The sequence below is a fragment of the Ranitomeya variabilis genome, chromosome 2 (assembly GCF_051348905.1).
Source record: "Ranitomeya variabilis isolate aRanVar5 chromosome 2, aRanVar5.hap1, whole genome shotgun sequence".
Lineage (NCBI taxonomy): Eukaryota > Metazoa > Chordata > Amphibia > Anura > Dendrobatidae > Ranitomeya > Ranitomeya variabilis.
The window spans coordinates 299,355,791-299,383,398 of record NC_135233.1 but is presented as its reverse complement, the minus strand read 5'-3'; the positions used below and the strand labels follow the sequence as shown (position 1 = coordinate 299,383,398).

Genomic DNA, 27,608 nt, shown 5'->3' with positions numbered 1-27,608 from the left:
GGGAACATTCCCAGAGGTTAGATCTTAGTAAAAAGCTTGGGAATCACTGTATACTGAATAATATTAAAGATACCTGCCATGGCTGGTGCTAGTTGCATGGCTGATAGGACTATGGGGTACCCATTCATTTAGTAAGCTCCCCAACATTTCCCACTTACTACTATTTTCTGCTTGAAAAATCACCCCCTCATGTGTCACCCATGATGCTATCTACAACAAACACTCTGCACGGAGTGCTGAAATGAACGCTACAGACGTTTTCATGTAGCGCAGACTATTGCTCTACGTGGTTCCAGGTCTATGCAGAATAACCGAATCCCCGAACAATAAAGCCATTGTGCTGGAAGTCAGCGTGACCTGGAAAGTGTTACTGCTATGTGCATGTTTTATGAACAGAACTCATATTTTCCCCTCACTTTATTAACCACTACACAAAGTATGTTGATCATACATTTTGTACTGCATAAATTACCATTCAGAAATAAGCTACGGACGATTGAGGACTGATCAGATTGGGCATTTATACAGTATAAATATTAAGCATTTGTATACAAATCCAAAACAACAAGCCACTTATTATGAAGTCGTGCAATGTCACTCTGAACCCAGGATTTCGGAGGACTTGTCTCATTAGTAAAAGAAATCAATGCCACTGCCAGATGTAGATTGTTATGAAGTGAACATGTACTTGATGTAGTAGGTGATTCATTTGGCTTACTGAAAATGCTGAGACCTAATATATAACTGTAATCCGGCACTACAAAGCTTAATATTGTAGCTGATTGGTATTATTGGCCTGATGTGTGTACATGGATTTCACTGAATTACCCAAACCAGAAATACTAATTGATAACAAACAGAACATTTGTTAATCAGACTCTATGGCTGGGTTCACACATTGCGGCTAATTGACGTATTTTACTGCGTATCGGCACAACTGTCAATTTAATTGTTAATGGTCATGCAGTTTTACCAACAAAACCACAGACCATTGCCAATACATCTACAAACTGTGCCATGCATTATATGTGGCACCTCAGTCACAACGTGGCTGCAAATAGTGAAGTCGGCCTTACCGGATACTTTCCAGCACTTTAACATCTACCTGTAACTCTCCATACATCTAAATCTCAGTTCTAACACTGTCTCTAGTCTTGCTGTCTTTATTCTGAGGTTACCTGAATAAGGCTTTGTTAGTATCTGGGTAGAAGAATCGGTTTGTAACCAAAAACACTGGACAGAAAAGAGCAGTAAAGAAAAATGAAGGCCATCATGACGGCAGCCTGACAGACCCCAATATAGTTTATGGGGTCTGTTGGGCAGTGCTAGTTTCTGTCATATGTCGGATATGAAACTTCCACTCATTTCACTGTTTTGTTCCTATGACAGAGAACAACAAATAAGAATCGCAGGTGTGGATGGAGCCTAAAAGGAACCTGAGCCGTTGTGGCATTAAAGGGGCATCCAGCTATGTAATAAGACTCCCTGTAACTACTTTTGTACATAAAGTTTATTGTGAAATATTAATGCAGAGAGAATAACTAAAGTGAGACATGGAAGAGGACGAATGACCACAGATTATGTAAAGGTATGGGAAACTACAAAAAGCTTGCAGGTTTAGAAAGCCTTCCTTCTAATAGTGAAGTAATAGAGCTAAAGGAAGGGGTATACCGTAATTCAGGACTACTGACCCCATCTACTGGCAAAAGTGGACATCCTATTAGATGGGAAGCCCTTTGATGAAAATGAGCAATATATAGTAATTACAGGGTTATTCCCAAGATAATAAATTATGAAAGGGGATAGATAAATCACTGATCTAACCGCTGGGACCCTAAGTGACCTCAAGAATGGGACTCTGGATCAAAGACTGTCAGAGAAAGCCGAGTACAGTGCACAACTATTACCAGCAATCCCATAGATAATGAATGGAGTAAGGATTGAGCATTTGCTCCTCTGCTTCATTCAAGATGGAGCTCTGCAGATCTCAGGGCCCAGAGCACCATCCTCAGGAACGTTGGAGGTCTCAGCACTCAGATCTTCAGCGATCAGAAAGTTATCTTCTCTCCTATCAATGGGGGATACTTTAGTTTAATTGGAATAAACTTTAATTTCCCCTTTGGTGGCACCTTGGTGATAGGTTTTCCTGCCAATTGCAGCAGAGTCAACTCAAAAGATAAATTTTGGATGACCCTTCCAACAAAATGAGTGTCAAGTCATGACAACCCCTTTAAATTATATTATGTCATAATCTATCTGATATGGGAACATAGTTGTGATTTTTAAATTCTAAGAAAACAATCTGTAATTGAAAATATGATGTTAATAGCTGCCTGTTTCCCACTCCCCCGTGCCGGTCACTGCCTCCTTACTTACATTCTAAACGTGACATTTTCTATCCTGCAATTCAGAATGTGTGGAATAGGCTTTTACCAGCTCGAAGGAGTAAATTATATCACTTATGTGGAATACAGGCAGGAGACGTATCATTTCAGTGAGACAAAAGTTAACGTAAGTCAGCGTGACCAAGACCGCAGGAAAAAACTTGAGGTAATGAACTAGTTCACTTCAGAACAACTCCAGATCTGGCTGTTCCCTCTGAAGGTATACTGAAGATGTCCGATTTCACATTCTACATCCACAGAGAGCAAACATCTCATAAATAAAAGACATGCAATAAAAGAAGATGGCGCATGTTAAGATCTAACCTTGAGGACCTGGGAGAGGATCACCAATGCCCAGTGTTCGGTGTTAGAAAGGTCACGCAACACAAAACAAAATCACCGGTTAATACACAGCACATAGAAAGGTCATCACCAAACACCAGGTTTTCATGCACAATAAACAAGCATTGTTCTCAACAACAGGCAGAAAATACAAGGTTATGTCAATAATAAGAAACGCATTTAGCACAGTAACTATACAGGCACGCTTAATTCACTGACGTCTGATGTGACACGGATATAAGCCGTTCACTGACACCAGCGCGAATTATGAATTAACTCAGAAGTGAAGGTAAAAAAATCCTTCTTTCATGGGAAAATGAATGAGCAGACCCAGGGAAGGCATCCGGTGCGGAAAACAAAACTGACATTTGAATACGATTTTCAGCTCATAGATTGGAAGATGTGGAATGAGGAAGCGGTAATGTAATGCGCTTCTTCACAGTATTGACTAGGGCGTCTATGGAGATGGAGGTAGCGGCAGTACATTCATTTATACATATGTTTGGCTGCAGATCTGTGGCAAATCCACTACAAATCAGTGACAAAATCTGCATGTGTTACAGGTTGCATATGGGTTTATTCACACGGCAGTTTTCCACATATAAGTGCTATCCGTGTTTTTCATGGATAGTACTTGTGTCTAAGAGCCTAATGGGCTTTTCACATCAGTGAATTTTTGCGAACAGAGTAATCCATGCAAAATTGTGGACACATGTCTGATATTGATCGGAGTGTCTGTCTCATCTGTAAAAACCACTAAAGAAACTCTGATGACACTCTGATGAATATCACTGATGAAACTCAGTCTGTTTTTTCTTGTATGGGAAAAAAAAATTGATGTCTGATTGAGGCTACGGCAACGACATAAATTGAATTTCCCCTAATATTGTTTTTATTATTAGTGCCACCATTGCCACATTTATTGCATACTGTATTCCTATGTCTGGAGTATGACTGAGCTTGTTATTTTTTACACATCCCATTTCCTCGGCAAAGTTTTCATTTGCACAGACAACCAGCCCCTTTCAGGCTAGGTGCGGACGGCCATGTATTCCCTCATCCGAGAGAATTGAGCCCATAATGCAAATGACACTCTGATCAAACTCCGATCAGTGTCAGCATAGCGTGATCTGATTCCCTTGGATGAGGAGAAAATGGAGTAAAACAAGTCTAGATCTTCTCCATTGTGCCAGTGAGCAGAAATTGGACTACACACAGATGTCATCTGAGTGCAGTCCGATGTTTTCCACACACTCAATGACTGGCATGGCCAAGTGCGATCCAAATATCGAATAAAACTCGGTCATGCAGTTACTTTTTCCTCAGGCAGACTCTGTACAAAAAATGTAACATGTGCATGGCCCAATAGCCTAACATTGGTCCGAGTGTGATGCCATGTTTTGTCAGATGGCACTTGGACCGATGATAAGGCTGTCTGCACCTCCTCTAACCATATAACCTGATTCTTGCTGTCCAAACTTCAAGCAACATGAATTAGAGCCTAACGGCATGACTGCAGTCAGGTATACTGTTCTCTGAAATGCATTTGTCTTTCAGAGAAAATGTACTTTAAAGATCTGGCCAGGGAGACATGGCTAGTCCAGTGCTGCCCCTAGCCGGCTATTCCCTGCGCTTCTAGAGGTGATTGACAGGCCTCTTCCTCATATGCACATAGGTCAATCACCTGCAGCAGCGCTGGGAGAAGCCGGACGGACACTGGATTCGTCTTCTCTCTGGCTATGGGAAAGGTAAGAAAGGGATCGATAGAAAAAGAGGGACAGCTATGAACCAGCTACAACCCACTGCTAGTAATATAGACGGCAAAGGGTGCAAAAACAGCCAAGCTGCCACCGTCTGCTGAGTCACATGTGCTCACACCAGAGGGGCTACAAGTCTCCATATTGGACGATGAGCTCCTTAGTGTTAGCCCTTCCACTTTTAATTCCCACTTACTCTAGCTTCTAATTAACGACTATTTTACTGAAAAAAATAAAACACTGATTCTGATCCTGAAAGAGCAAAACAGAACAAAATGAGCAACTTCTTATTCCCTTCTGAAAGTTATCTATTTTATCTGCAAACAACGGCGGTGCTGGCAGCAGCGACAGCCGCGACCAATGTCACCATGTACTCTGGACAACATGACATGAATAATGGATGCATTGCATTGTGTCTGCTCCATCAGTAATACATTAATAAGGTCAATTCAATAACCACCGTGTCAGTGAATGGTTTATAATACATTATATGTATGGTCAGAGTACAATTGACGCAGGCTTCCATGATACACTTAGCTAGTGACCCAGAGATCTTTCATATATAATATACCTATGCAACCGCTAGGACAGAACTAGGTCGACCTTGTCACTTCAGATCTTTCTGAGCAGCGGCGCCCATTGTTCTTAGCTAGCAACACACTGGATATCTGCAATGGATGCTGGAGATTAGAAGTGAAGTGATAGGCTTTCCTACTTCTGGCAATAGAATATTATAATGTACCAGTGAGCCACTTTATGTCATTCATAGTTCGCGACATGCGGTTTTATAGCTTGATCAATTACATATTATTGTAATAAAAACAGTAACACTGATCATTTTGTATATTATCAGAATAAATTACTTCTCCAAATTCTACATGTAGCAGCTATGCATACTCAAAAGGAAACAGAATAATTAGGCTTTTTTGTCTGTCTAGCTAAAGAAATTTTGCATCTTGAAGGGGATGACCCATTTTAGAAAAACTTTTTCCTATAAGGTCCGTTAGCAGTAAAAAAAAAAAGAAAAGCAAACTTTGTTTCCTTCCTCCCCTGCAAGGTCCGGCGCCGAGTGTTCCTCACTGCTCCTGGGGTCTGTTGTTCTGTGCAGGCCTGATATCACATTTACAGAGTTGCAGCCAATCAGTGAGCTCGGCAGCTCTGCCGACGTAGACGGCACAAGACGCCCTGAGTCGCTGATTGTCTGCAGCACTATACACGTGACTTCAGCGCTGCAGACGACAACAGGCACATGGAGAAGTGATGGAGACTCAGTGCTCGACCCGAGAGGTCAAAAACATTTTTAATACTAAAAGAGCTTGTTGGATAAAGTTTTTTGTTTTTTTTTAAAGTGGACAACCCCTTGAGGCTTGGGATCAGATGAACCCTCCATATCTTCTTCAACCATGATACCTAGCTGTGAAGTGACTGGTAGAGGCTGCCCAAACTGCATGTACAGCAATCCCTACCGATGCCGTCTGATCATGCACGGAGCGGGGCTTTACTGCCCTTGCTCATAGCCACCAGCTTAGGCTCTGCTCACATCACAAGGGTTTGTATTCCCAAGTTCTACACCTTGGTAATCTCCCATTTTAAACACCAGATGAATAGCCATGACATATGCAACTATATGCTGCTGCCTGGTATAGATTTGTATACAGGATAACCCTATATTGTGCATATGTAGGATGCACTTATATTGGGAAGTACACTCATCTGTGCATTGCAATACAGAATTAAAAAAAAGTATGACATCATACAATAAATCTAAGTCTATGAATACATCCAGCATGTACTATGAGAGATTTTACCAGCACATAAACCTAGAAAACACACAGAGCAAGGTGTGGACAGAGCTTAAACTGGTGCCTTACTATTAGGACTATGAGAATTATGAGTCTTTTTTTCCTTCCAAAATTAAAATATTATTTTTATAAGTTCACATTTAAAACACAGAAAATATACATATAATAGGACAGAATGTATTATAAAACCCCACACGTGTGTTCACAGCACAGCATGACTGAGTCAATCCAGTCCTACAATCTTGGATTCTGCTTTGTAGCGATGTATTGGCAAACTGTATCATCCACTGCTGTGAACAACAGGACACCAATATATCGTGATCAGCAACCACAGGAGAGATAGTTGTAGGATCCGTCCTCCAATTATTAAGTATAATTTCAATGAAAGCAGATTGTCATCTGACTTTGATGCCCTGCGTTGAGGCCATGTCTTCTATACTAGTGCATAAAATGGCACACAACATATTGCTGCATTTGGCCACTAGGAATTATCAAAGAACATAGTGGATAAGTAGAGTCGCGTGTAATGGTGAGGACAGCGCTCTCCTACCTCTTCCCCCGTCTTCACAGTGGCAGACGGGCTGAGGTCTGTGCAGATATACAACCAGTGCTCAGTGGGCGAGGAAGGAGCACTTCCCACCATTAATGACTCACGAACTGGGTGTCCGGTCTCATTGCTTCCTCTTAGCCACAAGACACCATAATCCTAAGAAGAGCACGTAGCTGGTTGGCGGTCATTTAAAGGGAACCTGTCACCTGATTCACGATGCCCAAACTGCAGGCAGCATGAGTCAGAGGTTTGCTGCACAATAGAAGCCAGATACAGTCATGTCCAAAAGTGTTGGCACCCTTGAAATAGTTCCAGAAAATGAAGTATTTCTCCCAGAAAATGATTGCAATTTCACATGTTTTATTATACACATGTTTATTTCCTTTCTGTGTATTGAAACAACACAAAAAAAACAAAGAAAAAAAGGCAAACTGGACATAGTATCACACAAATACCCCAAAATGGGCCAAACAAAATTGTTGCCACCTTTCCAAAGTTGTGGGTAAGCAACTTTCAAGCATGTGATGCTCGTTCAAACTCACCAATGGCAAGTGACAGGTGTGGGCAATATGAAAATCACACCTCTAACCAGAAAAAAGGGGAGAAGTTCACCTTTGCATTGTGTGTCTGTGTGTGCCACACTAAGCGTGGAGAACAGAAAGAAGAGAACAGAATGGTCTGAGGACTTGAGAACCAAAATTGTTGAACAATATCAACAATCTTAAGGTTATAAGTCCATCTCCAGAGATCTTGATGTCCCTTTGTCCACGGTGCACAACATAGTCAAGAAGTTTACAACCCATGACACTGTAGGTAATCTCCCTGGATGTGGATTGCAGAAAAAAATTGATGAAAGGTCACAACGCAGGATAGTGCACATGGTGGATAGGATAATCAGCCCTAATCAAGTTCACAAGAAATTCAAGCTGTCCTGCAGGCTCAAGGTGCATCAGTATCAGCCCGAACGGTCCATCGACATTTGAATGAAATGAAATGCTATGGTAGGAGACCCAGGAGAACCCCACTGCTGACACAGAGACATAAAAAGCTAGACTACAGGTTGCCAAAATGTACGTGATTAAACCAAAATCCTTCAGGAAAAGCGTCTTGTGAACAGATGAGACCAAGATAGAGCTTTTTGGTAAAGCACATCATTCTACTGTCTACTGAAAACGGAATGAGGCCTACAGTCAAATCGCTGGAGAGTTCTGAAGTGGCCAGCAATGAGTCAGAATCTAAATCCCATTGATCACCTGTGGAGAGATCTTAAAACTGCTGTTGGGAGAAGGTGCCTTCAAATATGAGAGACTTGGAGCAGATTGCAAGAGTGGTAAAAAAATCCAGATGAGAGGTGTAAGAAGGTTGTTGATGGTTATAGGAAGCGACAGATTGCAGTTATTTATTCCAAAGGGTCTGCAACCAAATATTGAGTTGAGGGTGCCAACAATTTTGGGGTTCTGTGTGAAATTATGTCCAATTTGCCTTTTTTCTCTCAGTTTTTTTGTGTTGCTCCAATACACATAAAGGAAATAAACGTGTGTATAACAAAATTTGTGTACGGCAATTGCAATAATTTTCAGGGATAAATAATTCATTTTCTGGAACATTTTCAAGAGTGCCAACACTTTTGGCCATGACTGTATGTCTTTCTCTGAAAAGTGTTGGAGAGAAAATATATTATAAAGATCCTGGAGCCACTTATTGACAGGTCTGTTGCTATAGGAGACACCTGTCAATCACATGAAGTGGCGCAGGGAGAAGCCGGCCGGGTGCAGCACCAGAATAGTTTCATCACCAGCTATGGTTACTGGTCAGCTCTTTAAAGCATATTTTTTCTCAAGTGCCATAGCGCTTCCATGACAAATATACCTGACCACACTCAATCAGCCAGGCTCTATTCATGCTGCCCCCGATTTGGGCAGCATGAGTCAGGTGACAGGTTCCCTTTAACATCCGAAGTCAGACTGTCCAAATGCAGCATTACACAGGGCAGCATAGTCTGATGACAGATCCATCTGATTTTTCTTAATGCACACATAAGATAAAGATCAGTGATCATAATAAGCGAGACGCTCCTTTTAAGAGAATCTGTCAACAAATTTTTGCAACCTCATCTGCAAGCAGCATAATGTAGAGACAGAGACCCTGATTCTAGAGATGTCACTTACTGGGCTGCTTATTGCAGTTTTGATTAAGATTTGATTTCTGTGCTAAAGATTTAGCAGTTCTGTGAATGCTGAGCTCTGTAGAACCCCATACACCAATGACTGGCAGCTTACTGTGTACACTGTGCATAGGCAGAAAGCTTCCAATCAGTGGTTGGGGGTGAGGTTTTACAACACAGCAGCAGGTTTACTACTCCTCTAATAATTCTCTCCTGCTGATAACACAATGATTTTAGAACAACTGCAGCAAACAGTCCAGTAAGTGATACACTCTGGAATCAGGGTCTCTGTCCCTACATCATACTGCTCTTAGGTTAGGTAGCAAAAACCTGTTGCCAGATTATCTTGAAAGAATAGGCTAGATCACTTATAAAACAATATATTGGAATCTGTACAAACACATAATTACAAGTTATACAGTCTGTGCCATGTACATTATAAAAATGATATATTTTTTGCAGATTGGAGCGCTCTCCTGTTTTCACTCAGACAATAATATTTGCATTATGAGATTTTGACCATCTTCTAGTATCAGAGCAAACCCCATAAAATATAAATTATTTATGTTCCGAATTTCACAACTTAATGGAAATGCTTCTCATGTATGGCACAAAATCATAAAATGCTTAATAAATAATGTAAGTGATCATATAGGCAGATTACATTGCTCTCTACCATATTGCTCATTAGCACAGTAAACGTTATTATCACTTATTCATGATGACCAATCTAACACGTTGTGAGACAGTATATCGAAAAGTCTTCAAGTATTAACTCATCATGGGTATCCGCAAGTTTCAGCACCTTTGCTTCTGCAGAACCACAGCGCTCATGATACTTAGTCATGGCGAATGATGTGTGACGCTATATAGTAATGTGGGACACTGTCTGACACGGTCATAGTATGCCAAGTCATTGCCATAGGACGTTATACACACTGACAGGTCAGAACCCATGAGAATGGCTGATAATTAGATCAGGGTTTTAAGCAGGACTTGATACAGAAAATGTGGCAAAAATAATATATTACATGTGTGCTCTATCTACCCGAGCTCGAGGGGCATGACTGTAGAACAGGGGTCCCCAGCCTGAGGCTCGGGAGGCACAGGCCGTTTGTGGACTACTGATGTATGACAGCTTGGTCCATTAGCACCAGGTCTAGCAAACTGCTATGAAGAGCAGGTCTCTAGATGGTGACTTTCTGAGAAGCCCTGCACAGAACAGCAGATCTGGGTGTGCAAATACAGGTGGATGGCAGAAATATGGTAAGCTGGAGAAAGAGAGGAGTATGAAACTGGATGCAGGAAACCAAATGGGGTGAAACTGGAACCCCTGGATGTAAAAATCTGTGCTGTGCATTCTGTTGGGAAGCTTTGACTGTCATTACACCAGTAATGGTGGGCTATGGGTATTACTCATGTACGGGATGCTAGATGTGGCTTGTGGCAATCTCTCAGAGATAAATGTGGAATCTGTCAGCAAGTTTTTGCTATGTATTCTGAAGATAGCAGGAGATAGGGGCTGAGACACTGATTTCAGTAATGTGTGACTTATTACGCTGTGTGCTGTTGCTTAGTTACAATGAAGGTTTTATCACCAGGTGATTATAAATGCCTGGACTGCAGCTCATGTGACTGCTAACTGACCACCCCTCCATTGATAAGCAGCTCACTGTCAATAGACAATGTACATAGAGAGCCTGCTTTGGGCGGGATTAGCTGTGGTGTGGGCAGGGGCAGCTTTCTCAGCTCTGCTACATGTTACATCTAAAACTCTGATTGTGTCCCAACTGCTGCTCTCAGTAAACTAAGTGCTACAACGCTGGAATCAGGGTCTGTTTTCCTACACTATGCTGCTCTCAGATGAGGTAGAAAAAACTTGGTAACAGATTCACTTTAAAGTAACAAAGATATTCTTTTTGTAACTTGTCTACTCAGCTTGCTCTGCACTTATGGTACAAATCCACAGAAAGCAATGCATCCCTCCATATGTACTGATGAGGCTGTGTGGGTTAGTCACATGCGCACAATGCCCCATGCACTATCATAACTTTGTATGTTCGCTTATTTGTTGTAGCCATATGTGTGAAATACAGGACCAGTGCTGGAAGGCAAACCAGTAATTATGGAGCTGGATGTTCAAATCTGAATTGCTTCATGTATAATTTATTACCGTATATACTCGAGTATAAGCCGACCCGAGTATAAGCCGACCCCCCTAATTTTGCCACAAAAAACTGGGAAAACTTATTGACTCGAGTATAAGCCTAGGGTGGAAAATGCAGCAGCTACCGGTGAATTTCAAAATTAGAAATAGATACTCCATACCATTCATTATGGCCACATAGATGCTCCACATAAAGCTGTGCCATATATAATGCTCTGCACCGTTCATTATGGCCCCATAGATGCTCCACATAAAGCTGTGCCATATATACAATGCTCTGCACCGTTGCCCCATAGATAGCTGTGCCATATATATAATGCTCTGCACCGTTGCCCCATAGCTGTGCCATATAGTGCTCTGCACCATTGCCCCATAGCTGTGCCATATAGTGCTCTGCACCGTTGCCCCATAGCTCTGCCATATAGTGCTCTGCACAGTTGCCTCATAGCCGTGCCATATAGTGCTCTGCACCGTTGCCCCATAGCTGTGCCATATAGTGCTCTGCACCGTTGCCCCATAGCTGTGCCATATAGTGCTCTGCACCGTTGCCCCATAGCTGTGCCATATAGTGCTCTGCACCATTGCCCCATAGCTGTGCCATATAGTGCTCTGCACCGTTGCCCCATAGCTGTGCCATATAGTGCTCTGCACCGTTACCCCATAGCTGTGCCATATAGTGCTCTGCACCGTTGCCCCATAGCTGTGCCATATAGTGCTCTGCACCGTTGCCCCATAGCTGTGCCATATAGTGCTCTGCACCGTTGCCCCATAGCTGTGCCATATAGTGCTCTGCACCGTTACCCCATAGCTGTGCCATATAGTGCTCTGCACCGTTGCCCCATAGCTGTGCCATATAGTGCTCTGCACCGTTGCCCCATAGCTGTGCCATATAGTGCTCTGCACCGTTACCCCATAGCTGTGCCATATAGTGCTCTGCACCGTTGCCCCATAGCTGTGCCATATAGTGCTCTGCACCGTTGCCCCATAGCTGTGCCATATAGTGCTCTGCACCGTTGCCCCATAGCTGTGCCATATAGTGCTCTGCACCGTTGCCCCATAGCTGTGCCATATAGTGCTCTGCACCGTTGCCCCATAGCTGTGCCATATAGTGCTCTGCACCGTTGCCCCATAGCTGTGCCATATAGTGCTCTGCACCATTGCCCCATAGCTGTGCCATATAGTGCTCTGCACCGTTGCCCCATAGCTGTGCCATATAGTGCTCTGCACCGTTGCCCCATAGCTCTGCCATATAGTGCTCTGCACCGTTGCCTCATAGCTGTGCCATATAGTGCTCTGCACCGTTGCCCCATAGCTGTGCCATATATATAGTGCTCTGCACCGTTGCCCCATAGCTCTGCCATATAGTGCTCTGCACCATTGCCCCATAGCTCTGCCATATAGTGCTCTGCACCGTTGCCCCATAGATGCTCCACATAAATCTGTGCTGCTGCTGCAATAAAAAAAAAACAAAAAACACATACTCACCCGTCTTGCTTGCAGCTCCTCGGCGCCATCTTCCCGGCGTCTCTCTGCACTGACTGATCAGGCAGAGGGCGGCGCGCACACTATATGCGTCATCGCGCCCTCTGACCTGCACAGTCAGTGCAGAGAGACGCCGGGAAGATGGAGACAGCGCCCGGCGTGTGGAACGAGGACAGGTGAATATGTCATACTTACCTGCTCCCGGCGTCCCGCTCCTTCCCCCTGCCTGTCTTCGGTGCCGCAGCCTCTTTCTCTATCAGCGGTCACCGGCACCGCTTCATTAGAGAAATGAATTATGCGGCTCCGCCCCTATGGGAGGTGGAGCAGCCTATTCATTTCTCTAATGAACGGTCCCACGTGACCGCTCAGGGGAAGAGGCTGCGGCACCCGGAGACAGTGGGACGGGCAGGGGGAGCGCCAGGAGCCCCGGAAGCAGGTGAGTATATGACAGTGCTCACCCGCCGACCCCACCACCGATCATGACTCGAGTATAAGCCGAGGGGGCACTTTCAGCCCAAAAATTTGGGCTGAAAATCTCGGCTTATACTCGAGTATATACGGTACATATAATGTACGGTATTTGCCACTGATCCCCTGATATTTTTGTAGTTGTGGATATTTCTTTGAATTCCCTGGCAGGTCAGACCAGTATAGGGCTCTCTCCTTTCTCAGCTTTCCAGTGTCAGTGAAGTTGATTTTCTGAGTAATCACGTCCTGTTCCCTACGAGGTGAACTGTGCCTTACAATTGCATTAACTAAGTAATTTGCACAACCTAATTATAGCAATTACTGAAGCCCCGGCATCTCTGAACAGGGAATGGCCATGGCATGATACCCATTTCTCTGTGCAGATGTGATATTTCCAGGGTGACCTATAATTCCAAAAGAACATACAGTTCTTTCTCTGAACTTGTCAAAAGTAGGTGGCATGAAGAAAAGGCTTTTAGGCTTTCTGTATTCATTTGTCAAAATACAAAGAAGCCATCACACTGCTCAGAGCCTTATCAGTCCCTGACACGGCTACAACACTCAACCCAGGGGTCATGTTGGGTCTCATGTTCCAAAAAATACTTATACTCTTAGTAGTTGGTAATATAGGTCATTAAAATTAATTGCCCACTGGAAGCCCTTAATAGAGGACCTCTCCTGACATGTCCCTTTTGCTAAATATTTGTATTTACAATAAAATAACAATTTCATTGTAACTGTTTCTTAGAACTTTATGTGGTGTTGTTCCTCTATAACGTCTGGAAATGTAAGAGAAAATGACAACTGTGCAGTACTGTTTCCCTTATCTGTAGAATGAGTCCCATCCTCAAGGTTATATATCAATAAAAGCCAAGTGTATGGGTAAAATGAGAAGAGCCTAGCTGTCAATTTATTCAAGGGGCTTACAATTATTTACCAGATAATGATGCCACTATTCCAACACTTAATGTCATGTGTCCTTTCTTATTTTATGCAATTTTTCCCCACTTGGCACAATTTTTGGTGTAGTTGGGAAACCCTTTTAATACATTTCCATGGGTAATAAGAGGGGACTGTCACAATGCCTTGACCTAAAAATAAATGCTCCAGAATTATTTAATTAAGAACGCAAGTACCGTATATACTTGAGTATAAGCCGACCCGAGTATAAGCCGACCCCCTAATTTTGCAACAAAAAACTGGGAAAACTTATTGACTCGAGTATAAGCCTAGGGTGGAAAATGCAGCAGCTACTGGTAAATTCAAAAAAAAAAAATAGATACCAATAAAAGTAAAATTAATTGAGACATCAGTAGGTTAAGTGTTTTTGAATATCCATATTGAATCAGGAGCCCCATATAATGCTCCATGCAGTTATGGCCCCATAGATGCCCCATATAATGCTCCATGCAGTTATGGCCCCATAGATGCCCCATATAATGCTCCATGCAGTTATGGCCCCATAGATGCCCCATATAATGCTCCATGCAGTTATGGCCCCATAGATGCTCCATATAATGCTCCATGCAGGTCTTTATGGCCCCATAGATGCCCCATATAATGCTCCATGCAGTTATGGCCTCATAGATGCTCCATGCAGTTATGGCCCCATAGATGCTCCATATAATGCTCCATGCAGGTCTTTATGGCCCCATAGATGCCCCATATAATGCTCCATGCAGGTCTTTAAGGCCCCATAGATGCCCCATATAATGCTTCATGCAGTTCTTTATGGCCCCATAGATGCCCCATATAATGCTCCATGCAGTTATGGCCCCATAGATGCCCCATATAATGCTCCATGCAGTTATGGCCCCATAGATGCTCCATATAATGCTCCATGCAGTTATGGCCCCATAGATGCTCCATATAATGCTCCATGCAGTTATGGCCTCATAGATGCCCCATATAATGCTCCATGCAGTTATGGCCCCATATAATGCCCCATATAATGCTCCATGCAGTTATGGCCCCATAGATGCCCCATATAATTCTCCATGCAGTTATGGCCCCATAAGATGCCCCATATAATGCTCCATGCAGTTATGGCCCCATAGACGCTCCATATAGTGCTCCATGCAGTTCTTTATGGCCCCATAGACGCTCCATACAGCATTGTGTATTGTAAAAATCACATACTCACCTCTCGTCGCTGCTCCTCAGCGTCCCGTCTCTCAGCACTGACTGTTCAGGCAGAGGGCGGCGCGCACACTAATACATCACTGCGCACTCTGACCTGCACAGTCACTGCAAGAGGACGGGAAGATGGAGCGGCGCCCGGCGGATGAAACGCGGACAGGTGACTATGAAATACTCACCTGCTCCTGGCGCTGTCCCTGCCTGTCCCATGGTACCGCAGCTTCTTCCTGTAATGAGCAGTCACCGGTACCGCTCATTACAGTAATGAATATGCGGCTCCACCCCTATGGGAGTGGAGTCCATATTCATTACTTTAATGAGCGGCACCACATGACCGCTGAATAGAGGAAGAGCTGCAGCGCGGGAGACCATGGGACAGGCAGGGACAGCGTTAGGAGCACCAGGAGCAGGTGAGTATGCGACGGTCCTCTCTCCCCCTCACCCGCCGACCCCGCCGCCGACCATGACTCCAGTATAAGCCGAGAGGGGCACTTTCAGCCCCAAAATTTGGGCTGAAAATCTCGGCTTATACTCGAGTATATACGGTATGTATTAAAAAATTTGCTTGTTTTCACAAATACTTGCATTCCTCATAATATATATATATATGATCATAAATACATATTTTTTTCTATAACTTTTTCTTTTTTTTACCCATGTTTTCACAAATACTTGCATTCCCCGTAGAAAAAAATACACACACACGTTATATATATATATATATTTATAATGAAACTTCTTGATCAGTAGCTCTCCTAATATAACATTATCATGCCATTATTATGAGAAGTGGAAATACCGCTATATGACATTTTGTCATTATAGTCCCAGCAGGTACAGCGGCACACTGATACCTGTGATGTACACACGTTTCGGAAGTGTAAGTATAACCTCTACATCAATGACTTGGCATAGCACTGACCACTGCTCCTGGAAATAGCCTGTGATTTAACATTGTCAGTTACATGCAATAATCTAGCATTTAAGGGCTGACCTTCAGGGCCTGGAAGTGAGATCACAATTCAAATATCCATTTCCATATTGATCATTAGATGAACGAGGGGGAAACACGGAGATTGTTAGAATATTCAGCAACAAAAGAATCCTACATTCTGGTTACATACATTTTATGTCAGCAAGTCCCAAACGTACCAGTGGAAACAAATTATTATCAGCATTGTTACAGAATGTAAAACTGCGTGGCCATAAGACCACGTGCCTGGCCAGGCCGGGGGAGCAGCAGACATGCGGGACTTCTGCTGAGGGCATTATCGGCATCATAGACTTATCATCTTGTCATTTATGTGTTTTGCTCTTAGCAAAATCCCTATGCAGCTGTTTTTTCTAATTGATGTCGGACGTGACCGAAGTGTGGCCCATGCAGCATTTTAACAATATGTCCTATTGGCCTGTGGGACAAAGGGTGGAATTGCTGACTTGTGTGAACACTGATAATAGCTTGCTTTATCCACATTAGCACATGCACAAATAAACAAGACAAGATGGTTCTTTCCCACAATACATGCAGTAAATACATGGCTTACAAGGAGAGCATGACTGAGCAGGGATGTGCTAGACTTTTCTCATTTAACGCGGCCGCTGTTGACTGTCTGTTGGAGAGAGCTAATGATCTGCTTGCTCATACAAGAAATAAGTACAAGATGTCATTTCCAGACTGACTGCACTGATACATAGGAAAACATGGGCTTTTTCTACTTGGTATGATTAGCATATACTAAGATAAATCAGAGAGCTTCTCTTATAAAGCTAATATATTGCACTTTACTTCTACTGAGCTGAATATGTGTCACACTCCATTATAGGCCATAATAAGACACTTCTAAGGGCTTCTGTTGATCATGGTAGTGTGGGTGCTGAGCCCCCGATCAATCGTTCAGCTTATGTATCAGCATGCCCACAATACGTATCCACTCATTGGATCTACGATATGCACACCGATAGAGATCAGTCATGTTCCCCTCGTACAAAACAGAAAACAAATACATCCCGATGCCGCACACAAACAATGGAACGCAAGGTGAGACGAGTGATGATCGGTGGAATCCGCCATCTAATGCAATGAGATGAAGTCAATGGAGTGCAGGAATGAGAATCGCAGACGCAAGGCTCCAAATTTGTTCATGCTTCTGTGCCCCATGGATTTAAAATCACAGTGTAGAAGCCAATGATTTTTTTTCACACGTGCTCACTAAGTTCATTGACTCGGTGACCATAAATTGAGTTGCCATAGCTTGTACCAAGGCCATTTGTGCGCACTAGCTTATTTCAGTGACGTCATGCTGAAACAAGTGCTCTCTTTTGCTACCAACTATTAGCTTTTCAGCAAGGGGAGCAAATGTCCCATTTTAGTGAATGTTTTTTCTATATATTTTTATATAGTTTGCTCTTATTATAATTTAGAATCCCATATTCTTTTACAATGTTTGTGTTTAGTTTCACTTCTCGGTCAGTAGAGAAGAGGAACAAATATACATGAAAATTTTACAATTTTTACAGACCAATAAAAATTAACTCTGAAACTAAATAGCTGGTAGCAAAAGTATTCTCCACAATAATTAAAGAGTAAATGTTTTTACCTGTGCGGCCGGGGGGTCCTGCTGGTCCTGTACTTCCTTTAGGGCCTGGTGTGGATATTCCAGGGAGACCTGGTTGTCCTGGTAGTCCTGGGCTACCTGAACGTCCAGGATAACCACTGTCTCCTTTAGAGCCAGGAAATCCAGGAGATCCGGGGGGACCAGAAAATCCTGGCTCACCCTTTGCACCTACCGATGCCAAACAGAAAGATTACGTATAAGCTTATGAACAGTTTAATTAACAGAAATGCAATGTGACCATTTATTATTGCATGTAGGCGTAATCTGTACAGGTTTAAAGAAGACCAGTCTCCTTCCTAATTTTACGGCCCTCAAATATATTAGCAAAATATAGAGTAAATAACAAGTGAATGATATGACATATGAAGTCCGTCTTTATTAATGTCTAGTATTCACTGCCGTTTAATGTGAACCGTATAATTATAGAACTAATGTAAATGTAAATTAAGAAAACCAAATCCATACCTGGACCCCCAGGAAGCCCGGGCGTTCCTGGTGTCCCAAAACCTGGTAGTCCTGAAAGACAAGACACAACATTTAAAAATCATTCAAGAAAATAGGAATTAGTGGTCATAAGTGACTGTCACAAACCTGGTTCTCCTTTTAGGCCAGCAGGACCAGGAATTCCATCTTGGCCTGGTTGACCCTTTTCACCTGGAGATCCTGGAGGTCCAGGGCGGCCAGAATCTCCTACAAAATAAAATGCATTGTGACAGTGCCTACATTACAACTATATTCTAAATATACAATGTACTTTATTAGTTATCAAATATAAATTCTAATCAGTGTTTCATGAGTGCCACCAGTTACACTTGTGTGACAACTGTTATTCTGACAAAGATCAAAAGGTTGTCAGAGTGGATTTACTTCCATTTCAATCGTATCATTAAAGGGAATCTGTGAACAGGTTTTTGCTACCCCATCTGAGAACAACATGAAGTAGTGGTAGAGACCCTGATTCCCATGATGTGTCACTTACTAGGTAGCTTGCTGTAGGGGTTGATAAAATTGATAAAATCCTTGTTTTGTCTGCTGCACATCTACCAGTTCTCTGAATGCTGAGCTTTGTTTAACTCCGCCCACACCACTGATTGGCAGCTTTCTGTGTACACTATGCATAGGCAGAAAAACTGCCAATCAGTGGTGGGGTGGGGTTATAAAGAACTCAAGAATATGGAGGACTACATGGCAGCCAGTTTACTAGTCCTCTACTGATAATCTTCTGCTTTAAGAAGTAAGCTGTTCATAGATATAGCATTCACATAACAGCTTCATCAATGTTACATCATAAAGGAACTGACTAAATGATGGAACACTGTAATGAAAAAATAAATAAATATAGAACGTTGTATATATGTGAAAAAGAAAAGGAAGCACTAATCCAAGAATAGCAGGTGGCGCACACCCATCAGTTGACCCAAAAGCTCATACAGTAGACAAATCAAGCAATTTAGGCAGCAAACCAATAGATCAGATGCAAAAAATGGAGGCTAATTCTCCCATGTGCATAGTGACAATGAAAGGTTCAAGAAGCCTAACCGTTGCCACTATGCACATGAGCTAATAAACCTCTGTTTTTTGCATCTCATCTATTGGAGTGCTGCCTAAACTGCTTGAGATTTAAGATAGATACTGTGAGGCAGTGACTAGTGTCACAGGTAGGGGTCGCTGTGTGTTCTCCCCAGGTTGTGCATACAGACAGATGAAGTCCATAGGTGTGCATGGCAGTCACGGATTTCCGGTCCCGGTTTTCCATGTGGCTTAAAGACACAGGTTTGTTTTGTTAAAAACCCTGCAGTGGGGTATGGGGGTGTCAGGTGCAACGTCAGTGTCAGTCTGGTGTGTGCTGGTGTGCAGAGCAGAGGCCTCCAGAGTGGTAGCTGTGTGTGTGAAGCAGCACAGGTCAGCGGAGCAGGACACCCACGGGAACTAGCCAGAGGAAGACTGGCGTGTGTAGTGTCTGCAACATATGAGACTGCGTTTGGAGACTGTAATATGGCATGCGGTCGCCCCACGGATGTTGGACAAGGAGAGGTGCGGCCTGTTTAGGGACTGCAATCTAAAGCCGTATGATGTGTAGTGCTATGAAACGGGCACTGAGACGAAATGCAACTGTGTGTATTTATCTTTGATGTCGTGTACTGTAAAACGCTATGCACCTTTATGTGTGAAGCAACACATTAAATAGACTTTTGTGTTTGAACTTTGTGGGTCACTGCCTTTTCACTATGTATGTGTGTTACTGCTCCATTACAATACCTACATATAGTACCCTAAATATCAATATAAATAAATGGACATACAGTCCTGACAATTTTAGACAACTAGTACAAACCCTAGTATATAACTAAAGATGATCAATTCTATAAGTGCTGCTGCCCTGGTCTGACGTCCAGTCCATTCTTACGTGACAGTCGGTCTTAACTTCTGTGCCCTGCATCTTTGGGCCATCATTCTGTGCTTGACTAAGTCTTAATGGGCCCCGCAATGTTATAGTGTGACGCACATCATGACGTCTCGTGAGGCCTAGTGATTAATTGGCAGAGAAGAAGAGGCTGCCTGGTGACGATTGGCTTTCATGGAGGACCAGACTGGATGGCGGACCAGGGCAATGCAAATCTAAGCTCTCATCTCTAATTATAACCAACATTTTAGTAAAAGACATGTTGTACTTTCTTTTGTAAAAGTTTCTTCCACGCCAACAATGATCTTTCTCAGATCGTATTATTGGATATTGCATCTTAAATATCATAAAGGAATAGTTCATATATCAAATTCTTTTACTGATTTGCTTGTTTTCCTCAATAGTGAGTGCATAATTTTCATAAATCTTGAATATCAGCTACCAGAATAACCTCTGTATCTACTAAAGTGAAGTGCTATGAACACATAATTTGCCACAATGGTTTATCCAAAGTTTAAGAATATTTTACCCCTTGGTCCGGGAGAGCCTGGGGCACCAGGGTTTCCTGGAGGTCCGTCAAGTCCTTTAGATCCTGGTAGACCTGGAGCACCTAAAATAACAAGGATAGCAAAAGACACAACGACTTAATGTTTTTTAACTGCTTTTTCTATGAACAACAATCTCATTTACTTGCCACTCCTTCCCTCTCCTCTCTCATTAGTACACTCCTACACAGTGCTGAAATCAGTGCTGAGGCTGCTGTAAGCACAGGACCATATTAACTAATAACTGCTCTCTACAGACTTGAAAACAACTCGTAATACAATATATGGGAATTTAAGTTTGTGAAGCCATTTTAGCCATATCTACTACCCTCTATCCATATATTGGATACTGCAGCTGACATTAGTAGGAAGGAATTAAAAGACTGCAGTAATTTAATTTTTCATCCCTAAGTGAACTGAATGCAGTATTCAGCCTGTAGGCAACTAAAGCTACAAGTCACCATTCAGCATTTTTATTGATAAATTGGAAACCTGTATTTATGCTCTGAAGTTTGTAAGTGAATCACTGGAGGAACACATTATTAATATTCATATGATGATTGTAAAGTAATGATGAAGTTTAGGTTTACAGATAGGCAGATAGACAGACAGGAATGTTTAATATTATGTGTAAAATTATGAATTTGATGTCAAAATGCCATAAATGTGATGAAATTAGCTGGCCTGGAAACAAAGCAGAGAAGACTTAATCTGGGACAGTTTACGGTATAGTCTGTATAATAAGGATACAAATAGACGAGAGTTTTTCAGTCCATGTGTCGTCCATGTAAAGAAACAGAGCAACAAACTAGTTCCACATTAACATTTATCTATAAGGATGGATCGACGTTGTGAAAAAATAATAGCGGCATGTATTAATCTTATTTGTTTTTTTGATGAGACTCAGTCATTGAATTCAATGGGTGCATTAAAAACAACAATACAATAAAAGCACCATCCGTATACTATCAGTTTTTGATGGGTTATAATGCAAAGTTAACATAGAAAACTTTTATTGTTTTTTTGATTGTGAATGTGGAAAACATAAGTTATGAGGATGTCAAAACAGACATATGTAAGACGTATGGACATAAAAAATTGATCTACAGAACCTCCACATGGATAAAAATCCATTTTTTTAATGACCCCATAAGAACTAAGCCTAAATCTCCTTAGGGGTATGATGGTGCTTTGTCCACCCTGTAACTGTGTCACAATCAGCAGTAAGGCCAGGCGCGGATGGAGTGCGCTCAGAAGCTGAGCACCTTATCTAGCATATAATATATATATCTGATATAACAGCAGCAACCAGAGCGAGCTATTATAAACCATTTTTACCCCACAATGAACAGCGTGACAGCAAAACCCAAAAAACAATTTTTTTCACATTTCTCAGTACTTTGAATGGTAAAATAGATGATGTCACTTAAAACTTCAAGTTTTCCCACAAAAAAAAACCCTCACATGACTATGGTGAAAAAAAATCTAAAAAAGTTATGGCTCTTGGAAGAGGACGAGAATAAAAAAGGAAAAGTGCAAAAACAAAATATCGCGAGGTGCCCAAGATGTAACAAGGTATGTAGACTGTCATACAGATTTTTTTCTTTATAGCCTAATTGCGTCCTAAATGCGAAGTTAAAGGGACTGTCCAACTTGGGGTACATTTTTTTTTTTACTAAAATGCATGTTAATGGGGCTAAAAATAAAATTTTGGAATTGGGTCTCATTAAAAATGTTGCACCATTTGCTTTCTATAGCTTCTGGGTTACTGTCGACTGCTGGATGAAGAATGAGCTGAGAATCTGTCGGTCAGCTCTGCTATGATGGTCTGACAGGGAGCTTGTAACTCTTATCCGTCCTTTTCTGAGCTCCTCTCAGCTCATTTATGACAACAGACCACATCAAAGTTGAATGTACAAGGACACAATAAGCCTGTAAAAGCCAACCAGTGAAAATGTGTTAATGAAACTCAATTACCAAAATGTTTAGCCCAAAATAAGTGCATTTCACCCCTTCACCCCATTGTCATTTTTTTTTTTCGTTTTTTCCCTCCCTTCTTCCAAGAGCCATAACTTTTTAATTTTCCCGTCCACTTAGCCGTACAAGGGCTTGTTGTTTGCGGGACAAATTGTACTTTTGAATTACTTTATTCATTTTATCCTCTGATGTACCTGAAAGCGGGGAAAAAAATTCAAGTGCGTTGAAATTGCCAAAAATAGTGCAATTCCATAATTGCTTGTTTTTGTATTTACCATGTTCACAATATGGTAAAACTGACCCAACATTGATTCCCAGTGCAAGTACACTGATACCAAACCCAAATATGCATGAAAAAAAAATAAAAATCTGTTAAAAAAATAATAATAATTGTTTTTCGCTATTTTCTGAGTCCCGCCACATTTTCATTTTTCGGGATATGGGGTTGTGTGACAGCTTATTTTTTGTGCCCTGAGCTGATGTGTTTACTGATACCATTTTGGGGTAGATACAATGTTTTGATCGCCTCGTATTGCATTTTATTGCAACGTTGCCACAGCCAAAAAAAAGAGGAATTCTGGAGTTTAATTTTTTTTTTCTCGTTACGCCGTTTACCGATCGGATTAATTTGCTTTGTATTTTGATAGATAAACTTTACCGAATGCAACTATACCAAATATGTGTATTTTTTCTTCTTTTGAATGGTGCAAAAGGTGGGTGATGTTTAACTTTTGCTGTTTTTTTTCACATTTTTAAAATCTTTTAAAAACTTTTTACTGTATTCACCGTAATAGTTAGGGGACTTGCAGCTACGATTTTCTGGTCGCTTGTGCAATACACAGCAGTGCGTCAGTACTGCTATGTATTGCTAAAATCATGATCTCCTATGAATGCCAGCTAAATCAGAGGTGTCAAACTGCATTCCTCGAGGGCCGCCAACAGGTCATGTTTTCAGGATTTCCTTGTATTGCACAGGTGATAATTTAATCACCTGCACAGAATGATTCCAGCACCTTGTGGAACTAGCAGCAGCAGCATACACCCATGGTTGTCCTGTGTCCCCCAATGAAGCGATAAAGAAACATGACCTGTTGGCGGCCCTCGAGGAATGCAGTTTGACACTTCTGAGCTAAATGCTGACTTTCACAAGAGGATCATAATGACAAGCACGGGGGTCATCAGCAGACTCACGGCTGTAATGGCAACCCATTTGTGCCCCCCCAGGCACGCCAATCGGCATTGCAAGGAAACATCCCCCTGCCTGTTTTAAATGTCAATGTTAGATACCATAATCCATGTATGGAGATTAATAGTTTTCAACCTGAACGGTGTCAAGATGCAACCGCCCAGACTGAGAACCACTGATGAATGAGCTGCTGCTAGCCAGGTTTTTTAAATTATTTATTTAAATAAGTAAAAAAAACGAATGGGGACCCCTCTATTCTTGATAACCAGCTTTGCTAAGGCTGACAGGTGAGGGTTGCAGTCCCCAGCTGTCAGTTTTGTCTGACTAGTTATCAAAAATACAGGGGAACCCATGCCATTTTCTTCATTTATTTATAGCTCAGGTAGCGGCTGATGAATACTCCCATAAGCCGCCACCTGCTCTCACTGTTATTAGTGACAGCAGGTGTAGGCTGATGGGAGTAGTAGTCCCATCAGCAGCAGCCTGCTCTCACTGTTATCAGTTGAATACAACGCTCAACGTTCTCCCCTGTTCATGCTGATCGCTGGCAGAAAAGGGGAAAATGATGAGAGCGGTCTTTAGCACCTGGCGCCAGAGAACAGTGCTAACAGTACCGCGGCTCCCTGGCTCCTGTACGCCTAGTACTGATGCGGCACACGGGTGCCAAACGTATGCCACAAATATTACACACACAGACACACGGACACTGATGTCTCCGGTACAGTTTTTTATGGTACCGGAAATATCAGGACGTGTGAAACAGGCCTTAAAGATAGCAGCAGAGAGGAAGAAAGTTTGTACACAGATCTAAAGTGGAGAGAGGAAAGAGTATCTTAGAGGGTACAGAGATAAGGCAATAGACAAGGAGGAAAGCACATGGAGAAATCAATTCATTCCTGGAGCTATGTTGATAAATGAAAACAAGTGTAGTGTAAGGCTAGGTTCACATTGCGTTAACAGCAGCCCGTTCAACACATGCGTTAATGGGCTGCTGTTAACGCAAGTGGCAATATGTCATCGCACTAGCGCAGATAGAGCTAGCAGATGCTCTATCTGCGCTAGCAGTGACGGACCCAGAAACGCTGCAGCCCGCATCCGAGGGTCCGTCACTCAATGACTGCACATCGCTAGCGCACGCCCATTGTGGGCATGCGCTAGCGATGTGTCCGACATTGGACTAAAAGGCGGCATTAACGGACTACGTTACACCGCGTTATGCCGCGGTGTAACGTAGTCCGTCTAACGGACGCCAAAAATGTAATGTGAACCTGGCCTAAGGAACACTACATAAACCTGGAAACACACAGACCTTACATCCAGTCTACATTACTGGGAGAGACACTCACGCTGGAAAAATATCTGCAACTTGGGTCAGGCTGCAAACAGCATATCAGTGGAAAATAAATGAAGGAGTGAAGATTGCAAACTGAAACTTAGTTCATTGTTTTTAACTAAAGGTTAGTAAAATAATTTTTTACAGGTGTTCAAAGCCTTTGTTTATTGTACCTGAAAATCCTGGAGCACCTGGATCCCCTTTAGAGCCTGGAACTCCTGATAATCCAGGCAGTCCAGGGCTTCCTGCTTCACCTTTACTTCCTGGGTTACCGGGAAATCCTGCTGGTCCTGGTTCTCCCTAGATAAAGTAAAAGCTAATGTGATTGGCTGTATCACATTTTCCTGCATGCTATACGTAAGGACCACAAAGGTCTTAAACATGTAAGTAATTATTACACCTAAGCTGACCTTACATTCACATGAATCACAAATGACCAGGAAACATTAAGTAAATTATATATATTTTGGGTGGCTTCATACCTTTGGACCAGGCAAGCCAGGTTGCCCACTGCCTGAAAGTCCTGGTTCACCCTTTTCACCTTTTGAACCACTAAATCCTGGAGGTCCTGGTGACCCAGGGCGCCCAGGCTGCCCAGGTGTACCCTTTTCACCACTTGGTCCTATAAACAACGGGACAAGAAACACATTATGTAAATTAAGTATGAACACAAGACAGGAGATGTGCATATCTATAGTGTGGGAATAAACCTAATTTCTGCTTTGAATAACAATTCCCAACATATTGTATAAAATTCTCCACCAGCACTGGAGCATCTCACTCCCACTAGGGCAAAAATAACGACAGTGGTGCAATAAACAATTAGTCCGCTGTCTGCAAATCATCTGGGTTTGCATAATCCCAGCACGGTGGCTCAGTGGTTAGCACTGCAGAGCTGGAATCCTGGGTTCAAATCCCACCAAGGACAACATCTGCAAGGCGTTTGTATGTTTTCCCCATGTTTGTGTGGGTTTCCTCCGGGTTCTCCGGTTTCCGCCCACATTCCAAAGACATCATACTGATATAGGGAATTTAGATTGTGAGCCCCATTGGGGACAGTGATGATAATGTGTGCAAACTATAAAGCACTGCGGAATATGTTGGCGCTATATAAAAATAAAGATTATTATTATTATAATGAAGATGACTTCTAACTGGGACTTTTAAGAATAATACATAATTGGGCATTAATAATGATGGGCACTATGTAATCCTGCTGAAGAAATAATTAACTGTTTTCTGTACAACTGGCATATATACACAGCTGCTTCTCACAAAATTAGAATATCATCAAAAAGTTAATTTATTTCAGTTCTTCAATGCAAAATGTGAAACTCACATATTATATAGAGTCATTACATACAGGGTAATCTATTTCAAGTGTTTATTTCTGTTAATGTTGATGATTATGGCTTACAGCCAATGAAAACCCAAAAGTCATTATCTCCGTAAATTAGAATACTTTATAACACCAGCTTGAAAAATTATTTTAAAATCCGAAATGGCCTACAGAAATGTATGTTCAGTAAATGCACTCAATACTTGGTCAGGGCTCCTTTTGCATCAATTACTGCATCAATGCGGCGTGGCATGGAGACGATCAGCCCGTGGCACTGCTGAGGTGTTATGGAAGCCCAGGTTGCGTTTATAGCAGCCATCAGCTCGTTTGCATAGTTGGGTCTGCTGTCTCTCATCTTCCTCCTGACAAATACCCCATAGATTCTCTATGGGGTTAAGGTCAGGCGAGTTTGCTACCAATCAAGCACAGTGATACTGTTGTTTTTAAACCAGGTGTTGGTACTTTTGGCAGTGTGGACAGGTGCCAGGTCCTGCTGGAGAATGACATTTCCATATCCAATAAGCTTGTTGGCAGAGGGAATCATAAAGTGCTCTAAAATTTCTAAATATATGTAACCCATATATAACCTCTATACATATACAGTATGTAACCCATATGTTCTCTATATATATGGTATGTAACCTCTATATATATGGTATGTAACCCATATGTAACCTCTCTATATATGTACCCATATGCAATGTATCTAAACAGCACAACACATACCTGGAAGGCCCATCTCTCCCATATTCCCTTTTGGTCCAGGGGAACCAGGTAGCCCAGACTGTCCAGGAAATCCAGAATCTCCTTTAGGTCCTAGAAATATCATTAAAAATGTCTAATATTCACCTTGTAACACAAGAACAGTTGCATAAACTTTGGATGCATTTACAAAAAGTATATAAATTATATAGATCTAATCTATTCCACAAGCATATATTATCCAACATGACT

General features: G+C 42.1%; 1 protein-coding gene across 1 annotated transcript in view; it reads right to left on the bottom strand.

The window, feature by feature from the left end:
* The window catches only part of COL4A5 (collagen type IV alpha 5 chain), a 254,829-nt gene that overhangs the window by 14,116 nt on the left and 213,105 nt on the right, over window positions 1-27,608 (bottom strand). Inside the window, exons 35-41 of the mRNA XM_077285140.1 lie at window positions 27,381-27,470; window positions 25,798-25,937; window positions 25,489-25,615; window positions 20,804-20,884; window positions 18,462-18,560; window positions 18,336-18,386; window positions 17,853-18,038 (exon numbers count right to left, since the gene is read on the bottom strand). Coding sequence (XP_077141255.1) covers window positions 17,853-18,038; window positions 18,336-18,386; window positions 18,462-18,560; window positions 20,804-20,884; window positions 25,489-25,615; window positions 25,798-25,937; window positions 27,381-27,470 — 774 coding nt within the window. The remainder of the gene's footprint in view (window positions 1-17,852; window positions 18,039-18,335; window positions 18,387-18,461; window positions 18,561-20,803; window positions 20,885-25,488; window positions 25,616-25,797; window positions 25,938-27,380; window positions 27,471-27,608) is intronic.